Source organism: Taudactylus pleione, unplaced genomic scaffold (genome assembly GCF_031769625.1).
Source record: "Taudactylus pleione unplaced genomic scaffold, aTauple2 ptg000223l, whole genome shotgun sequence".
In the NCBI taxonomy this organism is placed as follows: Eukaryota; Metazoa; Chordata; class Amphibia; order Anura; family Myobatrachidae; genus Taudactylus; species Taudactylus pleione.
This window is the reverse complement of record NW_028284625.1, coordinates 4,358,490-4,381,030: the sequence shown is the minus strand read 5'-3', so window position 1 is coordinate 4,381,030 and position 22,541 is coordinate 4,358,490. Positions and strand designations below refer to the sequence as shown.

At 42.5% G+C, this 22,541-nt stretch overlaps 1 protein-coding gene across 4 annotated transcripts in view; it reads right to left on the bottom strand.

The window, feature by feature from the left end:
• The window catches only part of CFH (complement factor H), a 695,946-nt gene that overhangs the window by 367,299 nt on the left and 306,106 nt on the right, over nucleotides 1-22,541 (bottom strand). For all 4 annotated transcript variants that reach the window (XM_088478854.1, XM_088478855.1, XM_088478856.1 and 1 more), the window contains one exon: nucleotides 17,204-17,269. In XM_088478854.1, the coding sequence (XP_088334980.1) occupies nucleotides 17,204-17,269 (66 nt within the window). The remainder of the gene's footprint in view (nucleotides 1-17,203; nucleotides 17,270-22,541) is intronic.

The window sequence follows — 22,541 nt, the reverse complement described above, 5'->3', positions numbered from 1 at the left end:
AATATTGTCTTTTGCTGTGGGACTACAGTTCCCAGCAAGCCTCCCCCACATGCTGGTACTTGGAAAACCACAAGTATCAGCATGCGGGGCATTATGGGCCTGCTGATTCTTGTAGTTCCATAGCAAAAACAATATTAAAAAAACACAGAACACAAACACAGTTGAAAAGTACACTATCTCTCATACTCACCTATGTATCCCTGATGCCAATCTGTCCTCTTGTCCAGTAGATAATCCAATGGAGTACCTGTAATAAAAATTCCATACTTACCTCCTCCTATGTGTGGATCTGTCCTCTTCAGGCAATCCAGGGTCTTGGTACAAAAAAAAACACAATGACGCAGACCCTAGTACATTAGTAGTGGTCTATAAGGACACTACTACGTGAATGACAGCTCTGCCCGGGATTTCAGTTCAGATATCCTTGTCCGGAGCGCTCATTGGCTGAGAGAGGCAAGCCTTCCGCCTCTCAGCCAATGAGCTATTCTCACCATTGACTTCAATGGTGATAACTGAGCGTGCCATTTTGAAAAATGGCGCCTCAGCATCATTTTTGAAATTCAAAGATGGCTGCAAGGAGCCAATCAATGCTTGCAACGTCATCGCCCCACTCCCTTGGCTGGCTTAAATACAGCCAGTGCGAGGCACCGTACACTCACAGTACATCAGCCAGGAGGCAGCAGAGAAGAGCTGCCAAAGACAGAAGATGCCGTGGAAGCCCTGGATGGGCGGCAGCCGCCATGCTCCAGGTGAAGATGCCATAGAACTTCTCGGGGAAGTGGCAGCCATGGAAAAGAGCTTAAAGGCTGCACCCCCCCAGGTGAAGGTGCAGCATAATAAAAATTTTAAAAGCGGTGTCTGTTTGTTTTATTTTAATATTTCTTTAGCAAGGGTACTATAGGTACCAGCAGGCCCTTAATGCCCCACCTTCTGTCACTTGTGGTTCTCCAAGTGCCAGTATGCAGGGATGCTAGCTGGGACCTGTAGTACTACTGTAAAGATTATATCTATATTTTCATATGCACCACACTTTACATACTCAACTCGGCACCCACTGCCCAGGGGTTCCGGGGATAGCCCCGTGCTATCAGCCTGGGCCTGGGGTGCCCTGGAAAGGGGGACCCCTTTATTTGGGGGGTCCCCAGCTCCTCAGGGATACCCGGTCTGAGCTGACTAGTGGTCAGGGGTGATGCTTCGGCTGGGGGGCCTGGTGAAAGGGCTCCCTTGGCTGTGGCATCACCCCCCGCTAGAGAGAATCCGGTGCTGGTTCTGGTAAACACAGGGGGATCCTATGCTTTTTTCCCCCTGTATTTCCATGAACCAGGGCTGGCTCAGAACCCAGTGCTGGTTGTGCTGAATATGTGGGACCTCTTTGTCATTTGTCTCCCCGTATTTTGGCAACCAGGACTGGTTCTGACTAGCCCGGTGCTGGTTGTGCTTAAGTACAGGGGACCCCTGCATAATTTTTGTGGTGTATTTAAACACAACCAGGACTGGCTGTTAAAAGCCCGGTGCTGGTTGTGTTTTTTGGGGGGGCACCTTTTTTAATTTTACACATTATATTTTTAACATAGATGCGTAGATTGAACTCACTGCTGCATTCATGCATCTGTGACTTATTGATTTTATTTTCTCAGGTGCATGCACACTACCAGTGAGCCCTCTGTCGCCCGATGATGCCCCCTTTGCACTGCACCACTACCAGTGCTGCTGCTGCTACCACGCCGCCTACAGCCGTTTTGCACTCTGCACCTCCCAAACCACCTCCTGTGTGCTGTCCCCTCTTCCACCTGCGCTAGTGTACCATTTTGTTGCCCTTCTCCCCTGCAGGTGGCCTGGTTTGCTCATCCAAACCCTGATAGTTAATACATTTAAAAAAGCTATGAAATTTCACAGACAAAAAACCTTATGGTTTTACATGTCCCATTAAGGCTGCTTAGACATGATCTGAAAATTCACAAAACCTATTGAATTTCTGCCACTCAAACTCCAAAAAGCAATGAAATTACGATCATTAAGGTTGACGCCTTACTGGACGTGCTCCATGCATAATACAGATATGGTATGCCATGACACCATGTGGTTAACTGCAGATTCAGCACTCTCACAGAGTTAGAGTGCTGTAACTCACAAAATGTTGGAGCTGCTAATTCACAGAATTGTGTGCTCATTGGAATACATACACACATGCAGTCTATGCAACTGAAGTCTGAGCAGAACATAGAGCTGCGCAGATGGGATAAGAGTATGGTTGATGGGGAAGAAGACAGAGCGGAGTGGATGGGGCAGACAGAAAGACATGGAGAGGGGAAGATTAAGCAGTACAGACAGGGTTGAGCCAAAGTGATGCAGATGGGTTGAAAACAGTAGTGCACATGGGGGGAAGACAGAGTGGCACATGGGGGGAGACAGGGTGACACGGTTTGGGGGAACAGAGCAAAAAGAAATGGGGATAAAGAGTGGCATGGATGTGGGGAGACAGAGCAGCACAGATGGGTAAAGACAGATTGGTGTGGATGAGGATTACAAACTAGCACAATGGGAGAACTCACAACAGTAGAGATTGGGGAAGACAGATTGGTGCGGATGGGTGGGAAGACAGAGTGGTGCGGGTGGGCGGGGAAAGACAGAGAGGCACAGTTGGGGGGACAGAGTGGTGCAGATAGAGGAAGAAAGAGTGGCAGAGATGGGTGGAAAACAAAGTGACGTGGCTGGGGGCAAGGCAGTGGTGCAGATGGAAGGAAACAGTGACAGAGGGCGGTGCACATGGGGGAAGACATACTGGTGTGGATGAGGGCATGCAAACTAGCACAGTTGGGAGAACACAGCTGTAGAGATTGGGGTAGTTATAGCAGCATGGAGATCAAAGATAGTGTACATGCATATACAGAGTATAATAGTTTTAGTAATTAAGGAGCTGAATGTGTATAATAAATAAGATGGATGTATGGTGTGAAAGGATGTTGGAACCCAGTGGGATTGTTGTGGTGAATGAATGGGAAGATTGTGGAATATGTGTGCCACATAACTGCTCAGACCTCAGTTGCATAGACTGCATGTGCGTATTCCAATGAGCACACAATTCTGTGAATTAGCAGCTCCACCATTTTGTGAGTGACATCAATCTCACTCTGTGAGAGTGCTGAATCTGTAGTTAACCACATAGTGTCATGGCATACCATATCTGTATTATGCAAGGAACACATCCATTAAGGCGTCAGCCTTAATTATCATAATTTCATTGCTCTTTGGAGTGGTAGAAATTCAATAGGTTTTGTGAATTTTCAGATCATGTCTCAGCAGCCTTACTGGGACATGTGAAACTGTAAGGTATTTTTGTCTATGGAATATATCTATATATTTTGCTTGGATACGCTGTCACCTTGAGGGTTAAATTACTCATTAGGAATCATGAATTTCTTTTAATATATTAAAGTTTTTGTAGATAACTATTTGAACAGTAGTCCACTAGATGAAGCCAACAGATTATTTTTCGTTGTTCTGCTGGGTGATATGTTATAGCATTCCTTCATAGAATTATAGTGATATGTGATATAATAATGTATATTGTGAGATTTTTTTTGATCATTTAATTTTTTTAAATTTCCTTTTTTTCTATAGGTAATTGAATTGTGTATAGATATGTTTTTTACTATTTTATGTGTAATTTATGAGATTTAGCTCCTGTGGTTTTTGCAGTGAAACTTAATTTGCTGTGTGGTTTGTTTACAGTGGTTTCCATGGTCCCGGGGCTGCTGTGGATGATGTCATTCCCGGTGCGACGGATGCGCTGCTGCCGGGGGCTGATACTCAGATGTGACAGCCGACAGGACGTGGTTCCACAGAAGGGGTAAGTGTGGTATTTGATTGTTTAGGTATTTAAGCACTGTATTGGTCACTATTCATATGTTTTGTCATCCTCAGGAAGGGGATTCGATCCCCAAAACGTTGATGCATTAAAACACCCCCGTTGGGGATTTTTTTCGCCGATATTCAGTCTTCGAGTGCTGCCTTTTGTTTGTGGTGGTATATATATATATATATAAATATATATATATATACCACCACATATATATAGTGGCAGAAATCAGTAGGTTTTGTGAAATTTCAGATCATGTCTAAGAAGTCTTAATGGGACATGTGAAACCGTAAGGTTTTTTGTCTATGGAATATATACAGTATATATATATATATATATATATATACATATATATATATATATATATATATATATGCAAGAATGAGCCCGGCACTGAGGACACATGGCTGTTAATATGCTGCTGCATTATTTAATACACATTGATTTTTCATTATCTATTGGTGTGCCGCCTTCCTTTGTTTTGCGCTGGGTGCATACCCATGCCAGAAGGATTTTATATATATATATATATATATATATATATATACACATCTGAGAAAATAAAATCTATTAGACACAGAAGCTTGGATGTATCAGTGAGATCAATCCATTCACCTGTGTTAAAAATGTAATATGCTTAAATAAAAAAAAAAAAAGAATGACTTGCCTCCCCCCCAAAGATCAACCAGCCCCGGGCTTTTCACTGCTGGTCCTGGTTGTAAAAATGCAGGTGACAAAAAGCATAGGGGGTCACCTGTATTTAGAATCTGGCTTTTCAGAGACAGTCCTGGTAGTCAAAATACAGGGGACAAAATACTTGTGTATTTAGCACAACCAGCACTGGGCTCAGCCAAGCCAGTCCTGGTCTTGGAAATACAGGGGACAAAAAGAGTAGGGGTCCCTTGTATTATTCATAACTAGCACCAAGCTCTTTCTAACGGGGGAGTAATGCCACAGCCAGGGGAACCCTTTCACCAAGTCCCCTTGCCAAAGCATTACCCCTGACCACTAGGCAGCCCAGACCAGGGAAGGTGGTGACTCCTAATAAATGTGTCTCCCTTCCTAGGGCACCCCTAGGCCTAGGCTGATAGCCCATTGCTATCCCCGGGCAGCCCTGTGCAATGGGTGCCAGGTTGATAGTGTATAGTGTAGTGCAAAGAAATATGATACAAAATTGTCTTATGCAGGAGAACTACATGTCCCAGCAAGCCACCTCCACATACTGGTACTTGGAGAACCAGACATATCAGCATGCAGGGCATTATGGGCCCTACTGGTACCTGTAGTTCCACTGAAAAAGAAATATAAAAAAAGACATTACACACACACCATGAAAGTACAAGATTATTAATAAATGCATTCACACTCACTATCTCATATACTCAACTAGTATCCCTGCAAATCAAAACACAGATGTCTACATGGATCACTGTGATCCATGTGGAAAGCACCTGTGATAAAAGACACAACGATGCATGGACAGATTAGTGAAATCCCCGTGCATCTGTGTAAAAAAATGTATAAAAGTATTTTTATAAAACAATGGCATGTCCACTCCAAAGCTCAACCAGCTCCGGGCTTTGGAAACCTAGTACTGGTTGTGCTAAATACAGGGGAGAAACAATGCAGAGGTCCCCTGTATTAAGCACAACCAGCACTGAGCTTTTCATAGCCAGTCCTGGTTGTCAATATACAGGGGACAAAAGACATTGGGATCCACTGTATTTAGTGCATCCAGCACTGTGCTCAGCTGAGCCAGTCCTGCTTTTGGAAATACAGTAGACAAAAAGCATAGGGGTCCCCTGTATTTTCCATAACCAGCACTGTGCCCTTTCTAGTGGGAGGATAATGCTATAGTCATCCCTTCACCAAGTACCCCAGCCAAAGCATTACTCCTGGCCACTAGTAAGCCCAGACCAGGGATCCCCCCTCTCCAGGGCACCCCACGCCTAAGCTGATAGCCATGGGCTATCCCCGCCACCCCTGGGCGCAGGGTTGATTGTGTAAAGTGTATTGGTAAAAAATAACATCCTTTGGAGGTAAACCACAGCTCCCAGCAAGCTTCCCCTGCATGCTGGCACCTAGAGAACCACAAGTACCATCATGCACGAAATTACGGGCCCGCTGGCACCTGTAGTCCAACTGTACAGAAAATATTAATGTAAAAACAATACATTCACCTGCAGCCTTTAAGCTCTTTTATGGGGCAGCTGCTGCCCCATGACTTCTGGTGTTTTCACCTGGTGGGTACCAACCTGCCAGGGCTTCCGGCATCTTCATTTGATGAGCGCCAACCCACCAGAACTCCCGTCATCTTTGCCTGGTGGACACCAACCCTCCAGGGCTTCTGGTGTCTTCACCTAGAGGGTGGCAGCCATTTAGATCTTTTGTGTGGCTGCCACCTCCCCAGTGCTTCAGCAGCCTTTGAGTTGCATGGCCACCGCCCACTAGTACTTCTTTCTTTGGGAGGTCTTCACTGCTGCCTTCCTCGCTGTTGGACTGCCATGCCACTGCCTCGAGCTGGTTTATATAAGCCAGCCGAGGGGGCAGGGTGATGATGTTGAGAGCCGAGATTGGCTTGCTCGGCCATTTTTGAAATGGGAACGGCTTCTGAACTCTGCGATGACATCGCGAGTCGTGATTGGCTTGCGACGGCCATCTTTGAATTTCAGAAATAGCGCTGAGGCGCCATTTTTTAAATGGGCACTGCTGCCGAACTCTGCAGAATGGCTGGCAGGGACTGGATCCTTGCAGATGCAGGCCTGTTGCCAACACAACACTGCCCTGATATTGGCAGCACAGAGTGACAGTTCTACCCATCCATGGCAGATTTCAGCTTGGTAAGTCTAATACATTTTTTGGTGTAGCCCCTTAAACACCATGCTAACCCTCAGGAATTCTCTATGGGAGAATTATGTGGTTTTTTTTTTATTCAGTCTTAATATAAGGGCACGATTGTGCCCTTATAATATTGGTGAAGCTGATACTCCAGTCACAATAACATACTGATGCCAAGTGTATAAAAAGTTTTAGGTAAATACCTTAACACTACTATTCAATATAAAACACCCAAAAAGAAGGCCTCAGGCCAACATATTAATATCAAATAAAAACAATTAAACAATTTGCTGCAAGGTTTTCCACTCTCAAGGTAGAAAAAAATCCACCCTAATATTAGGGGTACAGATTTCAAGTGTGTGTCCTTCAAAGTGGATTCCAGTGCTTTTTTTTACCCTATCTCCTTATGAGACTTCATCAGGGGTTGTTTCTGGAATAGCAAGAAAAAAAAAGGATAAAAAAGTTGTATAACACAACATCACATTTACTTTTCTGCTTGACACAATTCAATATGGCGTCCGGAAAAATTAACTGTCTCACCTTAGTGTGGGTGCATTTGTGATTAGACACAAATAGGTGTACTCTAACAATCAGAATGGGTGTAACGAGACAGGATAATCATCCAGTTAATGGAAATGACACTTGTCATAATCTCGTGAGACCATCATTAGTAGCTCTTCAGCGTGGGTAAATCATGCTGATTCCCTCCACTGGTACATGGTGGCTTCTCAGGTCCCGGGAAGAGGTGCCACGTATTGTGTGGCCATGACGGTACACTCTAGGTACTTAGTTACAGCCCTAAGTGGGGTGAATATATTGTGGGCAATGGAGGAGGTGTCCTTCAATATTGGCACCCGGCGGGAGGTGCCTCCATTGTTTCCCATAGTTCTTCCCCTGTATTACCTTACTATCATATATGCAGCCTATTATTCTCCTTCTATCACTGCATACAGAATCCTGTTGCTCACCAACCATCAAAACCAATTGGCAGCACCACAGGTCCTTGTAATAATACTGTGATACTATTTTACATAATCCTTCTCTCACCACAATACTACTAACTTTTTTTTCTATCCCCTAAGGGCACTCTCATTGGGGCACACCAGAGAGGGTTCCTGCTCTCTACATATCAGGTTCCTTTCTCTGGATGCTATACAATAACAGATGCCCTCTGCGCTTACACTGCAGGACAAAATGATATGCAGCAGCTGTTATCCCCACAGTAGAGTATTCTTTGTTACATTTTTCTAAACATAGATCAGTACCTAGAAATGTTTACATTTACACAGCATACAAACATTATAAAAATTAGAGATGAGCGGTTCGGATTCTGTGGAATCCGAACCGCTCCGAACATTGGGGATCCGAGTCCACCCAAACCCTGTTCGGGTGTTCACCGCCTGACTCGGATCCCCATTCGGAGCCGAACGGCGGCCACCTGATGTCGGATTCTCACTAGAGAATCTGACATCAGGGCTCCTATTGTGTAGGGCAGAGCGCAGTGATAGCGGTCTGCCCTACACAGACACAAACACACAACCGCCAGCGGCAGCTGTGTGTTTGTTACAGCAGCCAATGAAAGTCACACAGACTCTCATTGGCTGCTGCACGGAGGGAGCCGGCTGGAGCTCACACATAAGCTCCGTCTTCCGGCTCCCTCCTCAGCGTGTGACAGCAGAGCGGACGGCGCGGGAGCGGGGAATCAGGTAAGTTTTTATATATATTTTTTTTAACTTGTGTAAGGGCTGGGGGCGCTACTGGGGGGGTCTGCTACTGGGGGTGCAGGGGGGCCATACTACTGGGGGGGGCTGCTACTGGGGGGGCATACTACTGAGTGGCCTGCTACTGGGGGGGGCATACTACTGGGAGGGCCATACTACTGGGGGGGGCATACTACTGGGGGGGGCTACTACTGGGGGGGCCTACTACTGGGGGGGCTGCTACTGGGGCAGCATACTACTGGGGGGCCTACTACTGGGGGGCCTACTACTGGGGGGCCATACTACTGGGGGGTCCATACTACTGGGGGGTCCATACTACAGGGGGGCTACTACTGGGGCAGCCTACTACTGGGGCAGCCTACTACTGGGGGGGGCTGCTACTGGGGCAGCATACTACTGGGGGGGCCTGCTAATGGGGGGCATACTACTGGGTGGCATGCTAATGGGGGGCATACTCCTGGGGGGGCCTGCTAATGGGGGGCATGCTAATGGGGGGCATTCTACTGGGGGCAATGCATAGGGGACCCTACTACTAAGGGACTGCATAGGGGGCACCACTGCTGGGGGCATTGTGTAAGGGACACCACTACTGTGGGCATTGTGTAAAAGGGTCATTACTGTGGGCATTGTGTAAAAGGGGCACTACTGTGTGTCGTAACATAAGAGACACTACTTTATGGTGTAATGTGAATCAGGCCCTATGTGCGGTGTAATGTGAATAAGATTGTGTACTGTGACTCCTTGGGCCGTAGCCCACTATGTAAACAAGTACTGTGACTCTGCTGGCCGTATCCCACTGGGTGGGTGCACTACTTTTCATTTCTGCCACTGCTGTGTGGCAATGTGTCATAGATGTGCTTTATACTGTGGTGTCTGTGTCGTTGTGCCGCTGCTTTGTCGCTTAGTAACCAGTCAGCTCACTGCAACCTTTGGCCAATAATGTTGAAAACAATATTATAAGCTGTGATATGGTCTAAATTGACTGGAAATTAATGTTATTGAGGTTAATAATACTCTAGGATGAAAAAAAAGACCAATTTATGTGATTTTAGCTTTTTTTGTCAATTTTTGTAAAAAATCCAAATCCAAATCCAAAGCCAGTCACCGCAGTTCGGCAAATCCAAATCCAAAGCCGGACGACGAATTAGAACCAAATCCGGCAAAAATGGTCCGGCGCACATCCCTAATAAAAATGTTGTCCTTACATTGATATATGCATTTCAGTACCATTTGTTACTGATATCTTTATTTTATGCTGAAAGTCTTTTGTTGAAATTCATTAATTTTCATATAGATAGATATCTGTGGTTTTCAATATATTATACTACTTAGTACCTGTTGTTAATAGGTGTTTATTAATGCTATAGGCTTTTTTGAGCCATGTGATTGCTTTTTATTCTATTACTGTCTCAAATCTTATTGAGAATTGTAGATCTGCTACATCTAGGATTTCTGCTGTTGGATCTAACTGGAAATCGGATTTTATTACTGTTACTTCTATAATTATATATCAGTTATTATACCATTATTATTGTGTTATTGTATCTCAATATTTCACCAGCTATTTTCTTAACAATAATTTTCTAACATGCATTTGTTTAGTTGTGAATTTATACATTCTCAACTTTTTTAATACATAGTTCTTTTCTTTTGAATATTGTGCTATTGCTAACAAGAACTTTCTGGGCTTGTTTTGGTTCCATGTGAGGATTTTTTCTTTTGCAGAGCAGTGCTAATCTCCAGGATAAAGTTGTAGTACCCAGGTATGGAAATATTTTCCTCTTGCTTGGTTATGTGGCATTTTGGCTCTTCTAGGAGCATATTTATCTACAATAGCAATTTATCCCTGATACAGTAATTATACGGTTTTATTACCACAGATTAAAAAATGAATTATTGGGGCAATGTATCAAAAACACATGCAGGGACATGAAAGAGCCCATCTCTGCAAAGTGTAAAATGTGATCATTTACACCTGAGGTTTCTTAACTCTAGCCCTTAAGTACCTCCAACAGGTCATGTTTTCCATGTATTTTTATTAATCATGCACAGGTGAGTTGATTTATTTTTCTGGGTAAGTAATTACCCCACCTGGTTCCACAGACCAAATCCTGAAAACATGACCTGTTGGGGGAACTTAAGGACAAGAGTTCAAAACCACTTTGGAATTCAGACCCAGAATTCTTACTGCACATGCGTGGTCATTGGATTGCACAGTTGCAAGCAGCAGCTAACTGAGAGTGATCCTACTTATCTGGCTCTGGGATATTTTAAATAAAGCACATAGGCTACAATGGTTAATGTCATCTCAAGGTGGTGTTAGCTATCGAGCCCAAGCCCTGACAAGCTGGGTACATTTAATAATTTAGCATCCCCTATAGAAACCAATGGGTGCTGCATTTCCAACTGAAATTTGGAAAATTGCAGCAAAATCTTTAATTAAATTCAGGGAACACTTGTTTTTTTCAAAGTTCCTCCAAATCTGCTGGTTCTTAAAGGATTCCCTGCAAAATATTGTTTTTATATAATGTTTATTGCTTTGCTGTTTTATACAGCTCTTTTACCTCTCTATATGTGCTATGTGCTCTAATTGCCATTGAAATATAACTGTGTTATGTTTATGTAAATAGCTCTTTTGCTTCCAGGCACAAAAACTCTTGTTCTGCTTGTGCTCTACTGCGGCAAGTTCAAAAATGCTCATATGTTTTACTTATGTCTGATTTGGATCAGGGAGAGAAATAATATTAATATATATGCTGTTGCTTAAATATTGTGACTGGTATCTAAGGTACAATAGGTCTGCGTGTTATATATATCTATAGTTCTTGTTGCATTTGGAGTTTATAGCCTCAATTCTCCTGTGTGTGGTACTTCAGTATGAAGTGGGAGAATTGAAAGAAGATGTCCAGAGACATCAGAGTGATGCAGAGCGCATGCAAGTGACAGTGGTGGATCTGACTCTGGTGTTAAAAGAAAAGACTCTTTAATTGTGTCTACTCAAGTAAAACTTAAAGATCGTGAACTGGAGAAAAGTTATTTGGCTGAAAAGCTTTGTGAAGTAAAAGATAAATATCTCCACGTGCTGCAGACTCTCGCTCAGTGGGAGACAGACTGTGAAGAAGAAGAGATGGAGATAGTCCGTCTTGAAGTCAGCTGTAAGGAGCAAGTACAAACTCTCCACTCTAATTTAGCTGCAGCTAGAGCAGTTTCAGAATGTCTGACAGAAAGAAATGTATTCCTGGAGAAAAGTCTGCATAAAGCCGCACAGCAAAGTGAATCTTTGGAGAGAGAGCTTAACCATGCCCATGGCAGGGCTTGGAAGTTGCAAGAACAGATGGAGAACCTTGAGAAGTGCCTGCGTAGAGGAATACCAAAGAACTGGAGTTGCAATGTGAACTAAACGTGGAGTAGTCTGTAATAATTGTACAAAAGTTGAGACTTGCCGAATATGAAGTTGTGAAGAGCAACCTGCTGCAATCTGAGAGCAAGTTGGAAAGTGCCATGGTGAAAATTGCCCAACTGGAAGAGCAGCTGTCTGCAGCTCAGAAAAAATTCCACATGGTAGTGGGAGAAGCAGGGGAAGCTGAATTCTGGACCCAAAATGGTGTTGAATGTCTTCGCTGAACCCAGTGTGGCAAAAGTACATAAACACAAGCAGCAATTGTTACAGGTTGATCCTGAAAAGGCTGGCGTGCAGAGTGATATGCTACCGGTGCAGAGTGTCTTGCGTTATGAGCAGCAGACGAATAGTGAGATGCTTAAAGAAACTAAGATGTTCCAGAAGAATCATGTTTGCCAGCAGCAGTTTGACAAAGAAGATGTTCTCATTAAATGTCACAGTGTCCAAGATGGGACACAGGTACCAGAGTTTGGAAATTCCCTAAAGGACTGTCTTATAAAAGTGAATGAGATTCCTTGCAGTGTCTTTCAGATTACAGTGATAGCTGAGGGTGTGAATTCCTCCCAAAGGGGCACAGGTCCAGATTGCAAAGCTGTGTCCAAAGTTGATGATAAAGAAGTGACGTATACAGATGATTATTGCAAATCTCGTGAAGCAAAGGTACAGGATGTGCAGAAGTCTACAGAGATACTGATGGCTTCAAATGATGAGACTCTCTTGTTGCTGTGAGTTCAGAGTGATAGGAATGTGACCCAAACACACCATTTTGCAGTACAAAGCAGAAAGTTATTTCTGGGAGTCTTGTGAAGAATACTACTCATGTATGTGAAACAATGCCTTCATGCATGCAGGTTAGAACTTGCAATGCTGCTGAATTTGTCTGAGAGGAAATGGAGTGGTCTCACATTATAAAGCTTGAAGCAAATAGTCCATCCAGACAGTATTTGAAAATAAATACCTCTTGGAGGGTGAACTTCAACCTGTGCTGGGGGAACATTTGGAAGTTGTTCGTCATATTTTCAATGCTCAAAAAGTGGGAGCACAAGAAAATGCAAGTGATCTATGCCTTAATGAAGTGGCATATAGGCATCAAAGCTGTGAGATAAAAGTTTCAAGTATCTTACATGGACATGAGAGTTCGGAATCTGAGGGTGGCAGTGCCAGTACATAGTCTGTTGACATAAAGTCAAGGTCCGAAAGTTGTGATGCTAGTGACTCTTGGGATGAGGGTGGCACTTTGAAAGAAGTTGAGTTGCCAGTGAAGTATGTCAATAGCCAATACAGTACTTCAAGGCTGAAGGTTAAATTTGTGACAAACAAAAGTTGGCCAATGGGTGTCCCTATAAGAAGTTTAAGCAAGAGAAACCTTTGTTCTATGAAATATAAACAAAGAAAAAGCTGTTCTTGGTCTGAATCAAAAGATTATGAGGAAAATAACTTGCTGGATTTTGAGGCAGTTGACAAATATGATAATGAAAAGTATGTCAGTTTGGGAAGAAGTACCATAAAGTGAGAAAAAAAGTTAGGAATAAGATAATCTCTGGAACCTGGAGGATGAGACCCCCAGAGATCACTAGAGTCTGTATGCCATGGATGCAGTGGATTTCCCTCATGAGGAGAGTGAAGAGGGACATCGTCATGAAAATGTCTCATCCCATGTCGCTGAACCCAGGGGTTTCAAGCTGGGGAGGGGGGATATGTGGCAGTGGTGAACAGCATATTCTGTGTGGGGCAGGAGAGATCCACCCACACAGAGGAGAAAAGGATTGTGGGAAGATGTGTAATGGCTGCCTTATAGAGAGAGCTCAGGTGTGGGCTGATGAGAAGGCAGACCAGTCAGGCTGCCATTGGAGACAGTCTAAGTGGGACGGTGGCAGCCCGAGAGCCCAGTGGAACTAAGCCAAGCGATTGTGGGTCAGGGGGCCTGAGTCCAGACCTTGTAGGAGGCAGGGGGGACAACAAACCTCTCAGACTGTGTGAAATTTAAGCAGCTAAGCTGCAGGCTGGGGAAGCCAGGGCCTATACCTGTGGGATACCGGGAAGGCCACCAAGATTGACTGTTTTGGATAGCTGTGGCAGCCAAGCCAGGCTGGAGCCAGCAATAGACCTGCAGATAAGCAGGCAGAGACTTTATTGGCAGACTAGCTGCACCATGATAGTCAGGGGTCAAGAAGTGAGTTAGACACCCTAAACAGGGGCTATGTTGTTTATTATTTTCTGTTTCCTGATTTCCATGCTGGAAAGTAAAGCACCATTAAATTTATTTACTTGAAAGCTGTGTGTGTGGACCCTCATTAAGCACCTAAACACTGCACCAATCCACCCTCTACTGAGCTAATTACCCCTGTGTCATCACAATATGTACACACCTGAAACATTTTACTCACCATCTACCAATGTCTGAGAATTCAATTTTTTTTGTAACATCTGAATTCCAGTGTACACACTATTAAATCATCTGTTCCTATCTAAATGATTTACAGTGCAGTATGTCCTAAAAATCAACAAAGATGATGTTTTTAAATGAACTATGTTGAAGAGATCATGTACACACTACAGAATGCTGACAATTTCTCATTTGGCTGGCAATTGGTGATTAGCAGGCCAGTTCAGATGAGCAGAACTAACAGGTTTTTAAACAATAATTCACCCTGCGTGCTGTGTGCACGCTGTGCAATAATCAGTCCAAGCAGCCAAAAATCTCGAATCTGGGCCTATTATTGCATAGTGTGTAACTAGCTTAAGAGAAATTGACCAAATTAGATGATATTCACCATTCACACTGCTGTACTCCATGCATTGCACAGAATTGTGTATTTGCATATTAGTCAAGGGATAATGGCCCTCATTCAGAGCCGGACGCTATTTGCGGTCGTTCGTTTAAAAACAAGGGGTGGCTATTTAAATGATCCGTACGCACATTGCAGTGTGTTCACACCTCTAAGTCTGAACGAACGAGCAAAACATACGCTCGTTTATTTGTTAAAAACGCCCCCTGGCCGCACGCATCCTACGTCATGTCCCCTATTTATTAGATTAATCGAGTACATCGACCAGCGTATGAACTGCTCGCTATTCTTGTGGTTGGTGTTTGCTACCACAAATTTGCGTGCAGTTCTGGCTATAAAATAACCCAGTGACGTGGTCAATGACGCTGCTGTTTTAAATATACACACCCATAAAACGCCCGTTTTGACCTTTAAGCACGCCTGCGTTCGGATCTCCACTCCCCATTTTCAAGCACCTTCCCCTGTTACCACCCACATACGCCTCATTCTGTCACTCAAAATAGCAGGCACTCGCTATATAGCGTACAAAGGATTTTCGGCCGCACTGACTGTTTCGCGCATGCGTACTAAAAAGCGTACGCATGCGCAGATGTGCAAACATCGCTCGGAACGAGCGTACTGCCGCTAACAAGCGGCTCTGAATGAGGGCCAATGTACATTAACTGACTAGACCATAGTACACATATAAAATGTCAAAGACAATGTTTTTAATATTGCAGAAATTCTGTGAAATGTGACACAGCACTTGCAGTTTTGGACTTTTTATGAAAACTTGCTTTTGCATATTTTATTGATAATACATTTTGTAACAGCCATAATATGTGGACTGTATGGATAACTATACAGTATCACCACAATAATATCTTGATTTTTGTCCTTTCACTACCTTGTTAAAATGCCTTAGGACTTCTTGTACTTTTAATAATGCTATTATGTAAAATGTATCTGGTCTAAGGGGGAGAAGTACTTTGATTGTCTAGTAAATAAGCTTAAGATCTTTTCTTCCAATTGTTGTGCTGCAATAAAAGAGTATCTGTTTATTAATCACATATCCTGGAGTTTAGTCATGAGCCATCTGCGCCATTATTCCAAGGATGTAAGAGTGCATAATGAGATTTCTTTAAATATACTGTAGATACCTAATTTGGTCTAATGGTGTGTATCCACAGAGTGATTAAAATGCACTATATGAACGATAACGATATCGATCATATCGTTCATATTATGTATTTTTTGGCCCCTTCCAACACCGCAACGACCTGCAATGCGCGGGCACGTATGGACGATAACGATCCATCGCCCGTGCATGCAGGCCAACCTGGTCGATATCGACCAGGTTACATAGGGACCTGCGATCGAGGATCGTGGCTCGCTGGGCCGTCGTTGCGGGGTTGGCGGTGTGCTGGATGATCGATATCAATCATCCAGCACTCCAGGAAGGTGCAGGGAGATCGTACAGCAATATTGTTATCGCTGTACATCGTTCCATGTATATGCACCATAATAACATCTGAATCAGAACATAAAACATCAATCAGTGTGTGAAAACTACAATGTGATTGTGTGTTTGTTGTACTAGTTAAACACTTTTTAGGGATGGGCACTTCCAGATATAAAAACGCATATCCCTATTTTCATTAATATATTTCTGGTTTTCAGATTACATAAAAATCTGTGAGTTTTTACTCACTTACAGTATTTCCTGATCTTTATCGCCAGTATCTGATTATATTTGTGGTTCTTATTGATAAAACATTAGCAAAAATAAGAAGAATTCTGTTATAATGGGTCTTACATCAGTTGTAATTATAAATAAAAAAAATCCAATTTAGTTTTTTTGTGTAGATTATGGGGTATATTTACTAAAGTGCAGGTTTTTAGAAGTGAAGATGTTGCCCATAGCACCCAATCAGATTCTAGCTATTATCTTCTAGAAGGTGCTAGATAGTTGTTAAGTAGAATCTGATTGGTTGCTATGGGCAACATCTCCACTTCTAAAAACCCACACTTTAGTAAATATACCCCTATCTCTCTTTATCAGCAGTTTATAGACTAATAGGACATGTGTTTTCTTGTATACCATGCCATCAGAGCAAGGTCTCTTATACATTGCACTACCAGTGCATTAGGCCTCTTGTACAGCTGGTCATTATGGCCTAAGCTCTCTTAGGCCATAGCACTGGGTCACATGGGCTGTCTTGACCACTGGGCCACATAAGTAGGTGATTATATTATATGGCGCCTGCATTATATGGTTGTTATACAATGAAGTCTGTACTGTATACTTATGACCAGACAATTAGTTCTGTATTGTACACTAGTCACCAGGTAATTTTATAATAGCTACTATTAAATAGGTTTGATGTACTGGTGCACTGTATAGCAGATTTCAGTTCATTGTGTCACATGGGGAAGATTCATGGCAGACAGGATGAGAGTTTAATATGCAGAATTTAAATATGAAACCCCAAATTTCAAAATATGTAATAAATCTCTTCACCCCATATGCAGTATTACATTAATGGAGGCTTGCTATTAGCCATTCGTATTGCTGTATGCAAACTGTAGATGTGTCAGTGAACGATTTAAAACATACCTGGTTTTTTAGCAGGTTCTTTTGCTGGGGCAGTAGTCTCTGGTGAGGCAGTAGTCTCTGTCCCACCTAAAAAAAAAGAAAATATTCAGTGACTCTTCTTCAGTGCAGTAATCATTGTGTAATACACATTTACACATGCTAGAAATTGAAAACATTAAGACCCCTCTATATATATCTATATCTACCACACCCCTCTCCACCCACTCCCACCCCCTGCGGCCACCCACTTTCAGAGCACAAGTGTGCGGTCGGGGGGCCAATAGCAAGAATGTCATTGTAGCCCCACCTCCTGCTACACAATGTCTGTTTTCTCACCACTGTTTAGCGGTGGCAGGGCAACAATGATTCAACAGTGCCAAATTATGGCCAAATCAATCTATACGTAGCAACAAGTAGTTAATACAGAGGCTTTAGATAGAAAATAATTCTCATACTCTTTGGTAACCATCAAAAAAGAATGAGACGGCTAGTAAAATGCAGAAATCTAGTTGAATATTGTACAAAATAGTTATTTAATAAAATGTGACAGTTCTCTGTTAAGACATCCACCACTCAAGATGTTTTTGCATATAGAATGGTTCAAACTGTAAACTGCCTAACTGCCAGAAGTGCTAAATGGCCAGAGGGGGCCATCAATTGTCACTGGCATCTTTACAGGCACTTTAGCTGTGCACCACCACTCTTCAGAGTTTCTGGCTGGTACAGTACTTCTCCCAGAACTTGCTGAAAGAAGGTTAGGTTCCACCTTTTACCACTTATCTGCTGCCACTGGAGCAGATCTGCTAAGCAACCCTGTCTGCTGTCTAGTGCACCCTCATGACTGCCTGGTGACCTGCTGTGAAACCTCAGAGACATGACCACTCATGGCTGCTATAACAGCCTAAGTACCCTAAGGGTGGTATCTTCCAAAAAGTTTCCATTCAGTGCAATGAGCAGACGCATGACTTTCCACAGATGGGAATTTCACTCTTATAGTACACATAACAGACCTCTTTAGCAGGGGTGTGCAAAATATGGCCCACAGTCCAAATAGGAGGAAGAAGGCAGCACAGGGAGATGGAGACCACCAACACACATTCTGAAGACTAGCAGAAAGCTCTGAGGTGAGTATTAGTGGGAATGTCCTAGTCTGGATGGCATAATTTGAACTGGGGGCACTGTGTAACATATGTGCTGGGGTGAAACGTAGAAAATGACCTTACAAATCCGCGCTAATGAGATGTTCAGGAAAATGAACCTTTTCCACAGATTCCAAATGTATCTCAATGAGTCCATATGTAGATAAAAAAAGAAGAAAAACAAAATGTTTCTTTTGTCAGACAATCAATGTTATTAGAGATGTATTACACCTCAGGTGTCAGAAATGGATGAGGAGGTGATATAGGTCCGAACCCAGGACAGCAATGAATCTTGACAGAATATCCAAAACGTCCATAAAGATACACCAACAACGTGATGAGACCAAATAATGCTTACATGTAAGCTTACATATAAAATGCAGGATACAAGTGCGTAGCGGTTTCTTTAATCGGTCCTCTTTCACAGACACAGATCCACTGTTTTTTCACATGGATCAAATCCACAGGGCCCAAAAAAATATAATAAAGGGCCCAAAAAGTCACAACAAGTAACTATAATAATACGGTTTATTAAAGTATAAAAACATCAAAATGAACATACCCTATGTACAACACTTAAACCTAACAGCGAAAGATGGATCCCGGGAATAACGCTGAATAGGTAAGGTGGGACACACAGGGTGGTAAAACAGACACTAGTAGGACGCGTTTCAACGCTCTGCGGCGTCTTTATCAACTTTAGTGTCTGCATAAATAAAAACTCCCAATTAAGATCCAAAATATATAACATGAATGAGCAAGGAAAATAGGATATATCTTACCAAACAATGAACTTGAATACTCGTGCAGCCGCCATCTTGATTAAGGGGACTACATTTCCCATCAATCACTCCACGTATATATACATACTAAATGATATCACATGACCGCTAAATCAGTGACGTCATCTCTACTCGCCGCGTATACTTCAATGGCACCGGCAGCGTGGTTTACCACGTTGCCTAACCTATACTCTGACCCCACATACAGCAAAAAGCTGTATCTTCATTCAGCGTCGTCATCAAGATATGCCGCGCATATTACTTAAACGCTGGCTGCATGGTATAACAGGCTCACTCCCTGCTAGAAAAAACTACAACTACCATGGGGCAGCTTGATGGAATAGGACACAAAAAAACATAAAGACGCCGCAGAGCGTTGAAACGCGTCCTACTAGTGTCTGTTTTACCACCCTGTGTGTCCCACCTTACCTATTCAGCGTTATTCCCGGGATCCATCTTTCGCTGTTAGGTTTAAGTGTTGTACATAGGGTATGTTCATTTTGATGTTTTTATACTTTAATAAACCGTATTATTATAGTTACTTGTTGTGACTTTTTGGGCCCTTTATTATATTTTTTTGGGCCCTGTGGATTTGATCCATGTGAAAAAACAGTGGATCTGTGTCTGTGAAAGAGGACCGATTAAAGAAACCGCTACGCACTTGTATCCTGCATTTTATATGTAAGCTTACATGTAAGCATTATTTGGTCTCATCACGTTGTTGGTGTATCTTTATGGACGTTTTGGATATTCTGTCAAGATTCATTGCTGTCCTGGGTTCGGACCTATATCACCTCCTCATCCATTTTTGACACCTGAGGTGTAATACATCTCTAATAACATTGATTGTCTGACAAAAGAAACATTTTGTTTTTCTTCTTTTTTTATCTACATATGGACTCATTGAGATACATTTGGAATCTGTGGAAAAGGTTCATTTTCCTGAACATCTCATTAGCGCGGATTTGTAAGGTCATTTTCTACGTTTCATGTCTGTATTTGTAAGTTGGTGACTTATATACTGACCTTGTCTGCTGCTATATGAGGCAGCGCCTTATGTTGTGATATTTTTTCATTTTTGTATATCATATGTGCTGGGGTATTGCATGGCATAATGTGAGCTTGAAGCACTGTGATATAATATAAATTTAGGACACTGTGGCATAAAATGAACCTGGCATTAAATTAATTATCTTACATAATGTGAGCCAGTGACACTGTGTGGCATAATGTGAATTGGGGGCAAAATGTGGCATAATGTGTACTGGAGACAATGTATAGCATAATATGTACTAGGAACACTGTATGCCATAATATGAACTAGGGACACTCTGTGGTATAATATGAACCAGGGGCATAGTGTGGCATAATATAAAAAGGGGGCACTATGTGGCATAATATGAATTGAGTTCACCGTGTTTCACAGCGCAAAATAAATTAAGTGTATACATGTTTACTCCATTTTACAGCAGTGTCATAATTTTATGTGGGAAATACACAAATGAGTCTAAATGTAAGTATCCCCTATAGGAGTTAATGCTGAAGCAAACACTAGTAAAATATAAAGCAAAGCAAAAGAAAAGTCATTTTGCTGGCAAAACTATCAGTTTTCTCCAGCAAAAGGGATCATTCTTATACCTAAAATTATTTGCTACTGTAACTCCTCAAGCTAAAATCTGCCAGCCAGCCCTTGATTATACAATAACAATTCACCTTATTTTGGCAGAATTTAAGGGAAACAACAAGTATGTAATCAGTTGAGTGTAAATAATTCTTCTTTTTTGCTGTATGCAATACTGTATAAAATATCTTACTGGAGGAATATTAACACATTATGTGCAGTGGAGTACAAAATCTCACTATACCTTCCGGTGGTGGCCACCTTCCAGGTGATGGGGTAAACCCAAGTTTATTTTACCTTTTAAATGACTGCTATTTTAAGACATCAGGCAGTCTTGCACAGAACTCACCAATGCCTGTATTCTGCATGCTCTTACATTTACCCCAATATCAGGTACAAAGTCTTTGTGCTCTTTCTAAAGATACAACTCAAAATATATAGATATGTGGTTTGGTTTTCAAGATTCTAAACTTAGAGGTTAAGGGCAAAATTTTCTTAGCGGCGGGTTCTTAACCCCGGCGGTTTGGTGGCGGTTTGACGGCGGGTTCTATTCTGTTGTAAACCCCGGGGATTTGGTGGCAGTTTTGCAGCGGTTTTGGCCTTAGTAAATCTGCAGATAGCAAAACCGCCACCAAACCGCAGTCAAAACACATTTTAGAATAGAACAGGGCTGTCATTTAGAAACCGCTGCAAAACTGCCACCAAACCCCCGGGGGTTTAGAACAGAATAGAACCCGCAGTAAAACCGCCACCATACCGCCGGGGTTTAGAACCCTCCGCTTAGTAAATAAGAGTCAAATTGAGTCCAAGTTCGGAATTGCTTTGGGGTCCTTACACATGTCTGCTGTCAATTTAAAACCCGAACTCTGGTTTTGGATTGCATGTAAACAGGTCCAAATTACATGATTGTATCTGTTTTTATCAATTTTTATAGATTTTTAATAAATTCAAAGCCAAACCAAAACCAAATCCGAACCAAAACAATTGATGGTAGTTTTCTCAAAACCAAAATACGATGATGAATTAAAACCAAAACACGGGGGTCTGCGCATATCTCTATCAAAATACTGTATGGGTGCCAGCAGCTGATATATAAAGTTGGCACTCTGCATAAGAGGGTGGGTTGACACACAGGTCAGAAACAAATATGAATTTAAATAAAGTATTTTTGCAAAAATAAACATATTTTGTAAAAATTGTTTAAACATTTTTTACATCAATAGTTTGCGGTTTATTTATTTTTATCAAAGGCTTGTCCCAGCAAGTTTTTCTATAATTTGCAATACAAAATCCTTTCTTATGGCTGCAATATGCAGCAATAAGAACTGATATTATACAGGGTCAACATAAGAAGGGTCCTAGTTGGACCTCCCAGTTCTGTGGTGTCTCAGAAAAGAAACTCCTTGTTTTACAAACCTAATTTTCTTTTTTAAGTTCCTTATTCAAGGTAAAACTAAGATTACATGGAATAAAAGAAAAGAAAAAAATAAATAAATCCTAAATTTATTCTTTATATAGATGTTACTGTCCAAAATCCTAGATCTAAACCTAAACCATGCATAAGCCTTAGGCCCTGATTCAGACCCACTCGCAAGCGGCTGTCCGCTCGCAAGTGGGTCGATGGTCTGCACTGAGCATGCCCACGATGGAGGGAGCTCCGTCGTGCGCATGCGCCAGATGCGACGAGCGAAGGAAAGTCCTTCGCTCGTTGTGTCTGATCAAAGGGGACGTGCTGTCAATGTTGATTGACAGCACGCCCCATTTGGTGGGCGTGCCGGGGGCGTGCCTCCCTGACGGGGGCGATCCCACGGGAACGC